The sequence below is a fragment of the Phalacrocorax carbo genome, chromosome 6 (genome assembly GCF_963921805.1).
Source record: "Phalacrocorax carbo chromosome 6, bPhaCar2.1, whole genome shotgun sequence".
Lineage (NCBI taxonomy): Eukaryota > Metazoa > Chordata > Aves > Suliformes > Phalacrocoracidae > Phalacrocorax > Phalacrocorax carbo.
Genome location: NC_087518.1, coordinates 46,874,411 through 46,892,497, shown reverse-complemented (window position 1 = coordinate 46,892,497; position 18,087 = coordinate 46,874,411). Strand labels below are relative to the sequence as shown.

General features: G+C 38.4%; 1 protein-coding gene across 3 annotated transcripts in view; it reads right to left on the bottom strand.

The window, feature by feature from the left end:
• Positions 1-562: 562 nt before the first annotated feature.
• The window catches only part of TTC39A (tetratricopeptide repeat domain 39A), a 52,874-nt gene continuing 35,349 nt past the window's right edge, over positions 563-18,087 (bottom strand). For all 3 annotated transcript variants that reach the window (XM_064455110.1, XM_064455113.1, XM_064455112.1), the window contains 10 exons: positions 16,389-16,497; positions 15,744-15,811; positions 15,563-15,622; positions 14,626-14,787; positions 13,353-13,444; positions 12,202-12,322; positions 9,732-9,843; positions 6,983-7,097; positions 6,161-6,277; positions 563-3,163 (listed from right to left, as the gene is read on the bottom strand). In XM_064455110.1, the coding sequence (XP_064311180.1) occupies positions 3,043-3,163; positions 6,161-6,277; positions 6,983-7,097; positions 9,732-9,843; positions 12,202-12,322; positions 13,353-13,444; positions 14,626-14,787; positions 15,563-15,622; positions 15,744-15,811; positions 16,389-16,497 (1,077 nt within the window). In that variant the 3' untranslated portion in view covers positions 563-3,042. The remainder of the gene's footprint in view (positions 3,164-6,160; positions 6,278-6,982; positions 7,098-9,731; positions 9,844-12,201; positions 12,323-13,352; positions 13,445-14,625; positions 14,788-15,562; positions 15,623-15,743; positions 15,812-16,388; positions 16,498-18,087) is intronic.

Sequence of the window (18,087 nt, the reverse complement as noted above, 5' to 3'; positions counted from 1 at the left end):
CATCCAGGAAACCGAGTATGAATTTCTACACCTCCTCAGCTACTGTCCAGAAACCACTTATCAGTCCTACTGAAAAAAAAATACATAGAAATACAGTTTGTAAGTTTCATGATAAAGGTCCTACCAAGTGCAGAAAACTGTTTTCTGCTATGTGAATTAGTAGTTTGCCTTTGGTTAACTTCTCTGGCTTTGCTGAGGACTGAGAAGAATTGATACCAGCAGTTGCTGGCTGAAGCCTAGTACGCAGAGTTGGTTTCTCTAGCATTGCTCAGGCAATGCAGTGTTTGAAAGCAGAAGGAAGTGCTGCTTCTGCAAATGAGGTGTTGGCTATATCCAACTGAAGTACTACTTACATTTCCTGAATCTTAGGCCATGCTGAAAATCCTTGATTTGTGATTTCATTAGAGTGCCTGCTATTTTCTGGTAAGTGGATATACTGAACATATTGAATGCTGAAGCTGTTTGAGAACTTGCACCAGGTGTGCTTTCTTTAATTCATTATACTCGGGACTCCAAACAGATGAAACAATTTACCATTCCGGAGAGCCACTTCAGGCAGTGTGGAGCAGCTTCAGGAAAAGTGATGGAAAAACAATCCCATCAGCCTTCCAGCCCAGACTGAAACCACTGAGTTTTTGATCTCTAGTCACAGAACAGAATCAAAATGAAGTACACTGATGAACAGAGTAACGGCGGGCAATTCGAAATGTAACATGTTGAAAAACATATACAGTGACAATGTACCAGACCTTCCATTCATGCAAGGTGTTATCGTCCTTTACTGAGTTCAGAATATTACAGGCCGTAAATCTTTAGTGTAGCATCTGGAAGGTGAATATTTTCTGTTGATTGCGAGCTAGAAAGTCAGAGTGAAAGCACGGACTACTTGATCATGGCTGTTACAAAGCCCTCAGCTGAAGCTGGAGATCAGGTCCATCGTTTGACAGGTGTTTGTGGTCGACCAAAGAGGATTATGAAAATCTCAGGATTTTCATCACTGCAAACAATCAGGGAAGCTGGCTGCATACCGCACAGTATGTTCTTTGTGTGAGGTATCTAAGATCAGGCAAAACTCGATTGTGGGTGAAATTTCATAGATTGTTTCAGTGGCCTTGAGAGATGAATCTACAGTTGGAAGGACCGTTCACTTTCTGCAAAGTTCAATTTATGCTAATTTTCATGGCATTGCTTGCTTAAAAGATGCTAAGACTGCCAAAATATTTGAAAAGGACACAACTGGAAGAAGAGGCATTACATGCATGAAATAGAACAAGAATCTTTTTTATTCTATACAAAGAATGACTGAATTTTTACACTTCAGTTTTGATGTGCAATATGTAAATAGCATAACTTTATACTGAATTTTATCTGAATTGAGAAATTTATCTGAACTGAATTTATCTGAGAAAGTAACTATAAAAAAAATTCATTCTTCATCTAATGTTTTTACCTTGGGAAGACTTTTATAAAGGGTGTCTATTTTTAAGACAATGCGGGTTCTCCGTGTTGAGGAACAGGTGGTTCTGTCTCCTTGCATATTAAATTGGAATTATAAAACAATGTAATTTCCTTAGAGGAGGTAAAAGCAGAGCTATAAACTGTCAATTTTCTCTTCCGCTGGGAACAATCACTTTAGAAAGAATATTCACTATGAGGTACATAGACATGAATCTTCCTGACAAACATTTCCATTGGAGTAAAAGAGCTGTCAGAAGACCTCCCATCTCCACATATCAGAACAGGTCATGGGGAAGAAGCTCTTTCAAAAGGGAGGTAGAAGTGTGCCCCAAAAAACCACAGGCATACAACATGGAGCTAGCCTGGAGAGCGGTAAATATGAGTCAAATGTGTTATGTCTGACTTCAACAGTTTTGCAGAAAAGCAGCAATTCTATGGCAGACAGCACTGGAAAGCAGAGCTAGCTCTTTGCTCTATCCTCAAAGCCCCTTACATAGGAATTCCCCCGAAAGATCACTAAAGAGCTAAAAGATAAAGGGCTCTCCTTTGTTAAAAGGAGAGCACTGTGCCAAGACTGCCTGTTCCAACCCCAGCTTCTGAACACAGGAAACATGGCCATATGATCTCTTTAAACATGGACATCTCGAGTTAGGCAAACCTAAGAACAATTGTTTTAAGAAGGAATTGATGGTCAAAGTAACTCTATACTGCTGTGCAGCCAGAGCAATATTGCTGTTTCTTAAGTGACCTTCAAGGACTTGTGCTTTAAATATGATATAAACTTCAAATCATGTTCGTTCTGATGAAAAAAACTGTTTCCTAAGGACCTCCCATTTTTAAACTTGTCAAAGAAGTGGTGATGCAGTTTTATACTGTCATCACCCTGCCCCCATCAAATCCTTGGTAAATCATTCAGCTGCTACAAGCAGCAGACTTGACAGGAAAACCAAATTAAAGAAAAAGTCAAGACACTTCATAAGGGAGACCATTTTTTTCACCAGTGAGTTTCTTATAGAAGCAAAAATGTGACAAGTAAAAGCTGGTAAAGAGAAGCTTTCGATGCACAACTGGAAACGCCCAGGATTCAGAGCTCCTCCCTGCTGTGTTTCTTGTGCACTGAGATTTTCTCACATCATTTCAGCTAAGTAGGTACTTGGAAAAAGTGATGCTTCCTTCTCAGCCCCCAGCAGTATGAATTCAAACATTTACAGCCAACTGAGATTAAATCCATGAATCTTTCAGGTTTTGTTGTTTGGTTTTTTTTCAATTGTTCCTCTTTATGTTGTAGCTTGCTTAGTAAATGTTGCCAAAGCAAGAAAAAAGGCACACATGATTGAAAAATTAATTACACAGATGTAAGTATTCAAAAAGCCACCGTTGGAAAAACAATGTTTTTCAGGTTATGGTTGGTTTGACTGGGTTTTTGCCATGTTATTACACTAGATTAATGTTTTATGCATCACCTTTAAAATTTTAAATGATTTGGTTTCCAACTGACTTGAAAGAGAAGGAAAAAGAATTCTAAAATGTCAGTAATTTTCTGCACCAAAGTTTGCAACAAACAGGACATCAAAGAAGAAAAAGTTACGACACTGCTGAGGCTCCAGAGTGCATTCCATTTTCAGGGGGGGATTTGGCCTGGTGCAAGGCAGCTTGAATTCTGAAATGTGTTCTTGTTTCCATGGAGTAATTCTTGTAGTTTTGTCTAAAACAAAAGCAGATCAGTCTGATGAATATATATATTTTTAACAAGTCATCTTTATATTATTGTTCTAAGCAGAACAACAGTAGACAGCAAAAAAGCTTTTCTTCACAAGCTCCTTTGTTGCCTACTCTAAAATACAAGGCATATGTTCCTAGCCAAACAATACAGCTCTTTGTTCTTTATTTGTAGTTCCACTGTCTGGCAATTACCAGAAAAATATAGCCTAATAAGTAACTGAATCTGTTCCACTCAATCAAAATATTGAGTTAACATTAAATATCTATAACATCCACTTAGTTTACATTCAGAAATTAGATCCCCCCCCAGTATAACTGACAAATTTGAATACAAACATTTTCAGGATATTTTTTTTTATCGTTCTAATAAAATGGACTCAGCTTAATTCATCAGACACATTTCAAGGAAGTAGAGAAAATAGGAAAGAAAGGAAAAAAGAAAAGGGGGGGGCGGGAGAAAAAGAGAGAAGCTGTGCTGATTCAGAAGAGGGGAACACCCCACCTGCATCCTGTGGTTGTCAACAATATGTACTGTGTGTAGGAAATAAGGCCAGACAATTTGCTGCCCTAGAAGCTTGGAAAAAGAAAGTGGGCACACATGAGACTCCATATCAGCTTTCGATGAGCAATTCACCACCCTGGGGAAAGACTGACAGGAATTCCCTCACAAACATCTAGTGGCTGACTCAGCAGTGTCATCTGCCAATAGTCTCCAGTAGCTATGTCACACTCTGAAGAGTTACAGAAACACTAAAAGGATCTGTATTTTCATGGACAAGCTCATATAAAAGAAGAAATTTTGCCCCATAGGACCACACAGAAAGTGCAGATCCTACTCAATACGAATTAGCATGTCAGCTCTTGCAGGATGGATACAGAATCCAGATACCAAAGATAAGACCACGCTAATTTTCTTCTAGAGCTATTTGTCATCTTTACAGAAACATTAAGTATTAAACAGTCTATATACCTTGAAAGCACTTTGGTTCAAAATTCATAATTCGAATCAAGCATGGAAGCATGGTATCTGTTGCTATGGCAGTGGAAGTCTCTTGGTGGAAACAAGAAATTCCACACCCATCCTATACCAGCTTATAATAATACCCAAGAGGCTGAATGAGAAAAGGAGATGACTGGGTTGTACTGTATGCTGATCTGAAACTCTCTGAAGTTTTTTATTTAAATTAAGTAGATTTTGTCATGCAGATACTGTACTTCTCCTCAGTAGGCTGATATTCTTGCTGGTAGCTTACAGTAATACAAGTAGAAATATTTCCATGGATGACCAAGCCAAAACTGTTTATCATCTCATTCCACTCTTTATCCCAGAGTTGAATCATTCAAGCCAGCAGCAGTATGTGGATTTAGGTCAAGCAAATCAAGCGTCATGCACAAGCCGAGTGCTTGTCTGCACTCCTGCCAACTGCAAACATAATTCTGCAGTCCTGAAACCTACTGTGGACAATGCGCCTCCCTCTCGTGGGTGCAAAGACATTCAGCATTTCTAGCTGAAAGCTTACAAACCCTGTGCATTTTAATGCAGTGTAGCAGCCACAGGTGGAAATGTATGGACTGCATTTTTTACGACTGACTGAAACAAGGAAGGGTTTTGTGTTTGGTGGTTTGTTTGTTGGGTTGGGTTTTTTTTGCATATTATTACAGTTTCCATGAGTTCTTTGAGCATAGTATGTCTGAGTATTAGCTTTCCATTCACTGAGTAACAACAGATTTTTAAGAGCTGCTGTCTGCTGGTGCTTTTCTTGAAGCTAAACACCATCCCTCAAGGCAGCCTGTGACCCGAGCCACACAGAGCCATCAGGGGAAAGGTGTGATGGCTGAGCAGCAAGCAACAGAAGTACCAGATGGAATGAGAAGCTCTGAATCACTGATTTCTAGATCTCAATAGAGATTTGAACTAAGGAAATGAGGACAGGAGGAGAGGCGTGCTTTGAAGAATATGAAACCAACTGAAACACTTTCCATAGCGTTTTGCTAATGCAATTTTTGCTCTTCGTAATATCTTCCATGAGTCTACAGAGAACCAGGCTCACAAGCATAGGAGATTAAGAATTGCAATATGTTAATTTTTGTGTCGACAGGCCCTTGGCATAATCTTCGGTAGGCTGACTGACCACTCCGTCTTGCATAGTGGACTGACTTGGACAAAAGCTCAACACAAAAATTCTACCTGACCTCTTTGAAACTTGGGGCCAGACATCAGTTTTGTAGCTACTAACACCTGTGGCAGTGACTGGTGCGGCTCTCTGCACTTGGGAAGATGGAGACATCTGGACTCATTCAGGATCCAGGCAGAGGGGTGAACCACCCTGCTGCAGGATGCTTGAAGAAGGCGAGGGTTGTTTGGTTTGGATCCCCTCCACCCCCATATTTTGTTAATTTTATTATAGAGAACATACACGATCAAGTCCAACTATTCCTGATAAACCTACTTTGCTAGAAAAACCAATCCCACAAAACAGTAGAAGCAAGTATTTCAGTTGCCTTTCAGATGCAGATGAAACAATACAAAGATAGTAAACGCAACCTGAAACATTACCTTAAATGTATTTCATCAAAGAAAGAAAACAGCGCTGCTAGCCATCAATTAGAGGAATGCTATCTTAGCCATAACACAGAGCTTTGATTTAATCCAATACATCTTTTATGAATAAGTAAACAGACTACAAATATTATTACATTTTGTTATACATGGATTATTTCTTATGGAAGCCCTTGACATTCATATTAACATCTTTAAAATTTTTTTTGCTCTTACCAGAATGGATGGGTAAGTCACAGACTGAACGATCAGATAATGTCTACCAATAGAAAGGTACAAACCAAAACTAGTGCATGCATGCTTCCATTGAATAAATATAACAATGAGTTTCCACGGTATTAATGAAATGTTTCTGCTTCCTGCTAACCAGAATACCATATGGACCCATCAGGCATCAGCACAGACTTTTCACTTGCTTACTTTGCTCTTTCCAGTAGTTTTATTGCTTCTTCTCTTCTATCCTGGTCTAGATACAGTATCGCCAGCTCCAGCAAGGCATTTGGAATTAGATAATGGTCATATTTTACCTTCTTCTCACTGCATTGGAAAAGAAATAGCCTCAAGATCTTGAAATAATATGTTGTTTCCTTCATTTAACAGCTCCAAACACAAATAATTAGATTAGCTAAGATCAGAAGGAGCTGTCAAGTCTCTATTATGACACTTGTCACATTCTCTATCTAAAGCTATATTCCAGGTTTTCAAATGTGTGTTTTGCATAACCATCCGACACATTATGTTATTTCTCAGGATTATGAAATATTGCCTTTATTATCAGGGAATTATTAGAAAAGATTACAATATTATGAACTCTATCCATGTGAATTGACAAAAAGAGATGCCATTCACTGCATGTTGCATAGAAGTTCCAAGTACAATCGTGCTGCCATCTGTCTCTGCAGACTGCACTTGGCTTTTTGTGTACAGCTTCTTCATGACTGGTAAGATGAAGCAGGTGAAAAAAAGGAAGTGGTATCTCAAAAATTTTATGCATGTATAGTCCCCCAATATGGGAAAATAGCTCAGTAAAAAGCACAGATTTGCAATTGTTCTTCCATACATGGCTGACAACACTGGCAATTAAAATTGCAATTCCTTGATATCAAAGCAACTGAAATAAATACTGAAGACACTGCAGTCCCCTCCTTTCTATTCATATCATGGTTGCATCTCCTCTTACTTGAGATGAATAGTTACTGAGAAATTCAAGAGCTCTCCTATATGCCAGGTATGAAAACTTACTTTAAATAGATGTAATTGAAATGGTCTTCTGCTTCTGAGATCTTGCCCAAATGCTTGAGGCATAAACCTTTTAACAATTTTATCACACACTGGTCATCTGCTAGTAATTCTGTAGCTGAAAGATGAAGTAAATGGCACATTTTAGAAAACTCCAGAGCAGCAGAGACTTTCCTACCTGTAGGAAAACTTTTACATAGGTAGGCGTGAGCACAATCCATTTACTGGAACACAGGACAGAATGAACTAACTGGTCAATTCAGTTCATTTCATGCAGAGACAAACATATATCCACCTTTTCATAAATAAATCAAACTTTATCGAAAAATTGCTGGGCTGTTCTTTCCCTCCCTTTTCCCACTGAAAGACTATTCCACAACCTTATTGTTCCAACACCCAAAAACTAACTTAAAGCATCCACTTTGGCAGTATTGAGGTTCAGCTTAAAATCTCTTAACCGTATGCCTTTATTGCCCTTTAGTATGTATAGCTCTTCTTCCTTGACTTCTAGTCACATGCCCTATTCATAGGCAAGTGTTTTATCAATTCTCCATCTTTCTTTGACTAAAGAAAAATATGCCAAAGTTTGCCACCTGCAGCTCACATCCCCTCATCTTCTCACCCTACCTTCTTTTCACCTCTTTTGAGTTTATATTTCTAACTATGAGTGCCGAGTCTTACCAGCCTCACCAGTGCCTAGTTCAAAGTCATGACTAACAACCACCTTTCTCCACCTGAAAATTTTTGCATGATACATTTCAAAGAAAACATCTGGCTTTTTCATAGCCACTCCATATAGGCAGCATAGTCTTAAAGTTCACAAAGCAAAATCTTCAGCTTGCTTGCTCATTTCCAACTCATGAAATACTAGATAATAATTTCTGCAAAATGTGCAACGCTGTGCATTGTGTGCTACTGAATCTCACCTTGTTTCCACTACTCCAATCCTTACCTGGCTCTTCCTCTACCACTCCAGCTGATAAAATGCTGACAGACACTGCACGAACCAGCTGCTTCCCTTTGGACTATGCAGTTGGAGGCCTTGATCCTACAGTTGGAGTCACTCCTATTGCTAAGTCCCACACCTACATACATGTGTCAGCAAAGCAAATCTGAGGCAAGATGCCTAAAGACTAACTAAAGTTGCTTTAGAAGCCTAAAGCAAACTAAATCAGAAGGAACAGGGAAAAGGGCAAAAGTTGACATGCTAAATATGTGCACAGCGAGATGACTCAGGGTCACATAAGAGGTATTTCATAAGAATAATTAAAGAAAAAAAAGCAGATTAGTTGTCTCTCTGGACATCTGTCCCATGAACACATTCACATGTACGTATTTTCTCTACTTATGTCCTACAAACCACCCTGGATTGTATAAGCAAACATTTAGGGACCTATCCTAGACACAATTGTGCATATCAGATTTGCATTTCTAGACACTACTTCCAGTGTCTTCCTTTTATATTTTATATGGTATTACACTGCTAGGAGCACATTCTCAGATTAATTATTTTATAGGGTTAGATTCTTGCATTACAAATCTAACAGTGAGACAGAAAATACAATAGTTTAGCTTCAAACTCTGTCAGGACATCTCAAGAAAGGCATGACACCTGGAAACAGCAAGTCACTATTTGGAACAGGTAATTCTTTAAATTGTTGGCATATTTAAAATATATCCCACTTTTCGATTACATGTCCTCATAGTGTTTTATAAACATGAATCAGCTTCTACAAGTCCCTACAAAAAGCCAGCCTTACCCACAATTTACCATCTAAAAAAAAGGGAATAGAGAAATAATTCACTTACTCAAAATAATGTAGCAAAATGGGTGACAAAGAAAGTGAAAGGGTCAAAAAAACTTCTAAGATGTCTTCACTGGAAATATTTTTCTGTTCTCTTTCACAATTAACTAAAAAGGATAGCTTTAGCTATCCCCTTTCAAATCTTGTGTAACACAATGGGCACAGGAAGACCAAGGTCCTAGAAAAGACTGCAATGCAGTGCTTTAGCACATATTCCTTTGTCAACAGAGGCTTGATCCTTTTGTGGGAAGGCAGTTTATAATAAGAAGATAAAATATTTAGTAAGGCCAAACTTTTTGATAAAAGCTGTGCAGACTGGTTGTGTTCCCAAGAGTTGGGAAAAATTGGCAAGAAATGAACATCAATTGAACTTTCTCATGGATGGCTAATTAACAGACTGACAGAAGATGTGGTAGCAGAGCCTGTTCCTGTTCAATACTGTCCCCTAACTTATGCTCATTCATAGTGCAAAGGAAGCCATCCCTGGTGTCCCGGCCTTCTACAGCATACTGTTGACACACCAATACTGTTCAGCCCAAGGACACATCATAAATTAACAGCACTTTAAAACAGAAGACTGACTTTTGTCTCCTATGTATCCTTAAAAACTGAGATACAGTACCTGAGGATAACAAAGCTTCATGATCCAAGTAATCAAGGCAATGCATATGCTGATTTTGATCTAGTAAAATAAACAGTCCTTTAATACATGTCATAAACTATTCCTAATACACATCTGTGGATGTAAAACCACTTGCTGCTATTGTAAGTTATTGCTATAGTAAAAAGGAACATTATTCCTATCTGCATAAACAGTCTATGGTTTCATCATCTGCATTCCTCCTATAATCAGATTAACTTTACTAATAAGTGTCTCTCTCTATTCACAGATAATATCTTTAGCTATTGCACTGTAAAATACCTGCTTAAACTGTATCATTGATTACCTGAACTTCTTGCCAGTGCTTCTTCTGCTTCAATTAAAGTCTCTAACATGCCTTCTGTTAAGTTGGGACATTTTCCAATTACAGCATAGCCATTCCAGATATACATCATTTCCTACGGTCAGAGAGAAATGACAGCATCATTAATTATAGTACTAGATAAATGCAGTTATCAAATACTTGAGTCGATCTCTGTATGATGAAAAAGTTACAGATTCCTCAAATAAAAAGTCAGTTTGTCAAAACATATTTTCATCCCAACTGAAAACTTGTTACAATGGTTTTCAGAACAAATTAGCCCTGGAAGACAACTGAAGAGCCATTTACTACACACAGTGCAAGATAGATTGCTTGAACAGAACGCAAACACAATCTCACTTATGGACCAAGGCAAGTACCAACAAAAGACAGTCTTAAAACATTCATGGCACATGGCTAACTTCCCTTGATTAAGGTCTCCTCTTTGTTTTTCAGTTCTGTCCTAGCCAGGGCAGTAGTAACTATAAATAACTACAAAGTATTGCTTCCAAAGAAAAAATATAAAATCTAAGGAAAACAAAACAGAAAACCCTAACCTTCAAGCCAAGCTTCAGACAAACCAACAGAATTTTAGAGCTGAACTGTAAACGCCTTAGATTCCTCAGGTTTGTTTGGTGTTCCCACAGAAGGTAACTTCTTTCTTATTCAACTGTTATAGAATAAATTTTATTAAAAACTATTGGTTTAATTCCTGTTTGTTATTGGGGTTCTCTCTTAGAGTATATCACCAGACCAAATGCGCCCATTGCCACTGGCAATCATAAAGTTTAAGATGGAAATACTATATAAACTTACAACTGGTCCTCATGACACGTTATTTATTCTATTTATTTATAGAAACTAGTCTGTATTTGATAATTTAAAGCTTTTCAATAAAATTTCTGTATAGAATAGCTGAGTTCTGGAACTATTGTACAAAAAGCTGTCAGGCTAGAATAGATGAAACAGTATGTTAACCCCAGTCACTGTTGCTTTCACCATCTGGTCTCTATTGATTGGAAAACCCATGCTGAACTTACTGTATCTAGTGCAGATTTGTTAACACTGTTTTGACACAAAATTACTCAAATGGCATTTATTCTGGGCTAAATCTCTGAGATAAGACTTGCTTGAGGATTTGCTCCTCTCAGCAAGTCCCTTCACAGTGAAAAGAAAAGTCCTAGAGATGAGATTCTGCACCCAATTCCACACCCTCGGAGCGCTTTTAACTGTTCAGCTGCGGCATCTGCTGCCTCAGAAATGCAACTGCAGCAGAACCAAAGGACACAGTGCCCAGCCACTCCAAGGAGAGCTCTGAAACCTGTTCTGCTAAAATCCCATTAGAATAGCCCCAGCTAAACCCCAGGTGTGTACATTTCTTACTCTCTACAATCTCTGAAACCTGAAAGGCAAATCAAAGTAACCTAATTATTTCTCTCATTTCAGTCTTATGACTTAGTGGGAAGCGGTCCCTAGTGAATACCCACGCTATGCTGTAACAACCATATTTCTTCAAGAAGCACTGTGTCACATACCCAGCTGGTGGGCTGAGAAATGACTACTCGTTGGTGTCTCCAAGAGGCTCTCTTGTTCAGGCATTTGCTTAAAGAGTATTTACTAATTATCCATCTGTTTCTCAAACACAGCAGCTCAAAGCACTGCAAATGTTAACACCGCTGCACTTGACAAACCTGAGGAGTCAAAATCCTCTTATGTTCTTTGCAGACACATTTTTGTGAGTGCACCATGAGCAAGGCTATGGGTGCTTTATGCAGCTGTTCTCATCTGGCCACAGGGAACTGGCCAGCATTACTGGAGGGGGGGAAACCAAAAAACACAAAACCCCACCAAACAAACAAACAAGCAAGCAAGCAAACAAACCAACCAACCAACCCACCCCAAAAAAAAACCAGCATGCAATGGGTTTCTGGAGTGGCTAAAGGATTTGGCTGTTTCATCCCAGCACCCATGGGTTGCTCTGGAGAGCACCAAATAGCAAACATTCAAGGGCACATTAAATAGATGCTTACATGCAGTCCCTGCTTCTTGCATTGCTTCCTTGATTTCCCATCTGTCCCCCCCCCAACTTGTACCTTAAAGTCTTCTTTTAGTAGTCTCAGTAAAGGACACATGACAGAAGAGACCTAGGGCAAAGTTCCTCAAAAGGGAATCAAAAGAAAGCTGTTAGGAGCATGCTGGTCTATAGCAGGAATAATGAGTTACACATGCAACACATTTACGTGTCACAAACAACTGGCTTAGTTCCCTGTGGCTGGTGCATGCCCCAGTTTTACAGCATTCCTCGCATTCATTTGGCTTTGCTTTGGGAACATTCCAGTCTCCTGCAGAGGTTTTACCTTAGAAACATGGAAAGATACTATTCTAATTATCTCTGGTTTATTTCTATAAATTAAAAAAATGGTAATAAGGGTGTGTGTGTGTAATTTTAACTTACCAAAGGTGGAACAGGCAAAGGAATGGGATTTGAAGAAAGATATCGTCGAGCTTTCCGAATTGCAAACTTTTCTGTAGGCAGTGATTTCCCTGCAATTTTCAGTTTCAAACTGGGAACAATCCTGAAAGTTTAAAGGAAAATATAAGGAAATTTTCCTCTGTGAACCTTGGGGGAACACACATTCAAAACTTTAAAAAAGAAAAAAAAATCAGACCAAAGAGAACTTTAAAAAGCTGTTACACACTGAGCAATTGCTACCTCTAGGGAAGCTGAGCAATGCATATTCACAAAAGCTGTCTTTATGCAGGGCACGTATCATTCTAGGCTCCTGCTTTAATCAAGCAGGAGGAAGAGGGACTCTTCCCCACCCAAAAAGTAAATCAGATGATGCACCTAACTTAAAAAGGGCCATCTCTCTTCACAGACTAAGAGGCAAACTAGCTTTTCTCAGTGTTCCTCCCATTCTCCCAAAGACCAAACTGATTCACTTTGTAATGGATCCCAAATCCAGTGAAATCTGCTTGTAATGATTACATAAGATACAGAAGGCCTGAAAAGTATCAATATATTGCAAGCATATAAGAAAGCGATATTTAGATTTTTATAGAAAAATTGTAAAAACCAAAGTAATCCATTTTCTTTGGCCCAGCAAAATTTAGACATTTTTGAGTATAACATTACAATTACGTTAATTCACTGTGTTAATAATACATATATTCACTTGCACATTTAACTATTTCGTATTCCTCTCAGACTCAAAACCCAGGAGTTAAGTTGTACTGATGCTGTCTCCACTAAGGTGGCACACATCTTGTAGCATAATCCATTGCAGGCTTTCAAATCTTGCATGCCGTTTTGATTAAAGGGAAAAAATGAAAAAGAATGTGGATATTACATGCACCGCAGCAGCCACTGTATGGCTGAAGACCTAATATCCTGTCTCTAAAGTATTTCCAGGCCACTGGAAATCTGCTGTCTGAACTCAGGGTCCACTTTAGTTTAAATGAATGTTTCATTCTGCAATTTCTTACCAATCCAAAGCTACTTGTACAGATCCTCTGAACTGCACAATGAATAGTTTTGCCTCTTCCCCCAACACTGTGCCATGAAAAGACAGGAAACTCTTGTAACTGGGAGTTAGCAAATTTTACCTAAATAATTCAACTTCGCTGTCTCCAAAAGGACTGCAGTCATCTGGTCCAAACATACTGAGATAAGCAGCTTTCATGTAAATATAAGTAGCCTGCAAATGCAAATCAAGAATATCTGTACAGAAAAGCCAATTTACAGCATCACCATTATTGACATAAAGCACAAAACAGCAACAAAGAGACGAAGTTGCTGCTTTTGCTGACACAGAAGTCATAAAATCTTAAGCAGAAGGTAAGTATTTTAGAAAGCGGAATACAGAAATTTTTATCATGTATGTCTTTGTTACTTCATATCAGCTTATAGTTTATGTCCACATTCCAAGAACAAATGTCATGTCCATGTAAAAGTGAGTTTTTATTACTCTCAGGAACACATTCTAGGAAACCCATGAAAAGGTCATGCTCAGAGAAAAAGCAATACTATTATATAATCTGTGTGTCCAATCACAACTTGGCAGCATATCCCAAATACTAGGTTCTAGAGAACATGAAACAGTTTTGAAGGGTTTAATGATTTCATATTAATAAAAGTACTGATTTCATAGGGATTCCTGAGCAATCATACATTCAGCAACCAAGGCAAGTAAAGCAACAGAAGATGTTACAATTCTTGCAACAGTAGAGAGTAACAGTTGGTGACTTATTGAGTACTGCTTTAAGGAGTCTATAGTAATCATACATTTCAGGAGTTTTCTAGAATATTTTAAGCTGTGATTATTTATTTACACCACAATCTAACAGTGCACAGATCTGACCATCTTTCATTTAGCTCATAGTTACCAGTTTATTACTATCATGTTGCACTGTAGATGACATATTAATAGGAAGCATCATCTCTGCTTCTCTAAGGCCCCTGCAATATAGTAAAAAGTTCTACATGCAGTTTAAAAGGATACAGGTTAATATTAAACCTACAGCATTTCAGGATATTAAAGCTTTCAGCCAGGTGGTGCATCCCTGGCTGTAGGAGTTCTGTGGGAACTTGTGCCATTAATTGCAATGTGTTGATGACACAACCAGTCAACACACAGCAGAACAAGCTGCTGTTCATCTACAAGTCAGGCCCAAAAGATTTCTGTTTGCCCGCAATCTCTTCAGATTTGAATGTTTACAATTCACATTGTTCTATAAGAGCCACAGCAGACCAGGTTTTGTTTTCCAATCTTCATTTTCAAAGTTATAAAAGCTTCAAAGCCACAAAAAGTCAACTTAATCTGATTGAAAGTTAATAGATACTACAGGGCCTTCTGCCCTCCTGTTCCAATTGACTTACCTTTGACCAAGTGTTTTCTTTGCTTAGGAGGTCAGCATAGAAGAAAGCCATCTTCCACTGGCGCTTGTAGGTGAAGCACCACATGAGCTCCCAGTAACACATGTGATGAAACTGCTTCCAGTACTGCTGAGCCTCGCAACATTCTTCATACCTATTAACTGCCTGAACACAGAGATTTCCAAACACTACCTCAATCATGTGTAAATGCACATATACCAGTGGTGTAACAGACACTAGGGCTCCACAATCTGCTGGCGTGGCTCCTGCACCTTCCAAATTATTAACAGCCCAGTATCCCCAAAATCACATCTGTCGGCTTCACGTAAGAGATCCTTGGCTCCACAGTCAACCTGGTGTCAGCAAGTTTACCCCTGCCACAGAGCTCCCCATTCTTGGAAGTTCTATTGAGTCCTAAGCATAGGCAAAATGAATGTTTGTGTTTAGGGAAAGTAGGAAACTGAAGTCAAAGGACAGATGCTCGGCTGACATTTATTGTTGCAGCTCCAAAGATTTCAAGGGAGCTACCACACTGCACACCAGCTGATACTCTGTCTCAGAGTATTTTGGATATGCATTCTTCACCTCCCTAATTCTTTCAAGTCTTGTATGACTCTCCACTCAGACTGAAGGCAAAGGGTTACCACTGGATTTTATTAAATGCACCACTCACTTCTGGATAGGAAAGACAACGAGAAAACTTGTGTCATTAATACTGGCGGACTAGATTATCACCAGAAAATGGGAAGAATAGCAAAACCAGCTGGTCAAACAAGCTAGTCAATATAGTTTGCAAAATTCCTATTTGTAATTCATAAACTATAAATTACATGCAGGCCAAAGCCACAGGAAGCATTAGCCAAAAATGAAACATTGTTCCCGGAGGAGTTTTCCTAAAGCTTTCAAGACTTACTTTCCCAAGAGCAAAAGGATTACTTACCGCATCAATATTACCCTTTAGTGTTTCTATCCTGCCTGCAAAGAACAGGAATATGGCTCCCTGTAATAAATAATAATAAAAATACAAGTATTCTATAACAGTTTTCAAGCTGACCATACGGTCTAGTTTTGGCAAGAAGACATTTAGCAATCATACCAAACTAAATTATGATTCATTTTACCTTTGGATAGCGAGCCAAATAAGGCTTAAGTAGTCTTTCTGCCTCCTCAACATTTCCTTTTCCTGTCCCTAGAATGCATAAAAATGCAAGTGATAAAAATAGTAAGAAAAGAAAAAAGAATGCGAAGTACTCATCCGCCATCCTCATCTGGCCAATACCTAAGTTCCTCTCTCTGATAAGTAAGGCATAAATACAGGTTGGTGTTGCACTAAGCCAGCAATTCACTTATGCACAGCCCAACACATTTTGTAGAATGCTTTAGCAAGAGATAACAGGGAACTGTATCTCAGCAGGAAGCTACCACCTCCCAGAAAAATCAGGGATGACATATAAACATGAACAAAGTATTCAGGAAGTCATCACCTACAGCTGTTGTTTTAACCTCCCAAATAATGCGCCTGACTACTGAAGACAGATTTAGTTCTCAGAACTTCCTTTGCTATCCCATTGCCTCCATTTTTAGGTTAAACAAACCTCCATTTTGAAGATTAAGACGCTCTCTTCAGTTATGATCACTATTGTAAAATCACCCACAAATGAGTTAATATTTAATCTGACCACGAACAAACAATTCACCAACAAATAGGTGATCTTTTTCCCCGTGTCCCACTAATCATATCCAAGAGTTATTATAAACAATCTTACCTAACACAAAGGTCATGAAAGTATGATAGCAAAGCAACAGCATGGTACACAGCACCGACCTAAAGCTGTATGATGATGCTCCTTCTTGAAGCTGCAGCAGACCATGCTCCTGTGCAAAGAGAGGTGAGGAGGAAAAAGTACTGCAAAAGAACCAAAGCTGTACTTTGCTAGTTTGTTAACTTCTGCAGTGTCATCTACAGATTGCTCACTCACCAAATTCCCAAAATGCACTGACATACATTGCTTACATACCAATCAAACATAAAAACACCCATATGAAATTATCTAACAGTTTTTCACAGAGTTACTGCTTAGCCTGGAGAACATCCGATGACAGAGCAGAAACTTGGGATTTATTACTTGGTTAACATAAGAGAACATTAGACACCTCATCACTATCATCCAAGTGCTGCTAAACATCATTCCAGAAACAAAAAAAACAGAGTTTTGAAACGCAAGGCAAATAACACATGTTGCCATTATGCAGTGTACCCATGCTTGTTATTCATTGCATAAGCAAGTTAAAGTTGTCAAGAAAAAAAATCTGCAACTAGCAGGGCAAAGGATAACAGGGCAAAAGGATGTTCTTAAGTATGTTAAGAGCAAAAGGAGCTTTGCAATGATACTGGCCCACTAACACCAGTGGAAAAATATGATGAAAAGAAGAATATTTCTGTTCCCTTTGGGAAGAACTAAAGCAATCAAGTATAACATTGTGTTCATATTCAGTGACAGCATGATAGATAACCAGCTTTAAGGATTGAAGTTCCTGAGGCAACAGCGTTTAGCAGCCCATTCTAGGACTGGTTCCATGGTATCAACAGCGAGAATATAAATATGCAAACATTAAACATGGGATCTGTCTACTAGTAAATATGCACAGTAAGACATCCACTGTATGCTGGGGAAAATTCTGTTTAAAAGTTACACTATGACTGCAATGGAAATTTACTGGATGATATATGTGACTGGAAGGACATCCTTTCAAACCAGCTACACTATAAATAGGGACCCTGAGGGATGTCTGTCAGAGCCACTGCAGAAGGTATCAGAGAGAACACTTGAAGCATGATTTCACAGATTTTCACCTTTTGTGTGTCCTTGCCAACAGATGGGTGTTATGCTACCTCACCTTTACCACTTACTGTGTAAACCCTGAAATCATATTCTAATTTGCATCATACATGTACTTTTGCACTTAACTAGTATGGTTAATTGTTTTTGTGAAAATACAGTTATTTTGTGTTTTTAAAAAAATCTTAATATTTTACATGAATTACTGTTACAGGGAAAGATACCATTAACACACATATTTGCAGGTCAATTAGTGTAACATCTAGCCTGGATAAAATAATGAAAATATTGATGTGCAAGTCATTTCAGAAGAAATTAAAAGATAGTAAAATCATTACTGAAAAATCAATGACTTAATGGGAAACAAGCACTCGGCAAAATAAAGCCAATTTCATTTTCTGCTGAGACCAGAAGTTTGGTTGATGCAGATAAGTTACAAAATAAGATATATTGAGTTTCTTTAAACTGCCCAGAGGAACCACAAATATTTGGATTTTTTTAAAAAAAGTAGCACTGTAAGGTAGAAGTAAGACAAAAAAATTCTGTGGAATTAATTTTGGCAGAAAAAAAAATTTCCAAAGTAGATTTCCAAAGTACATTGTTTCATTTGAAAAATCTTCAGGCT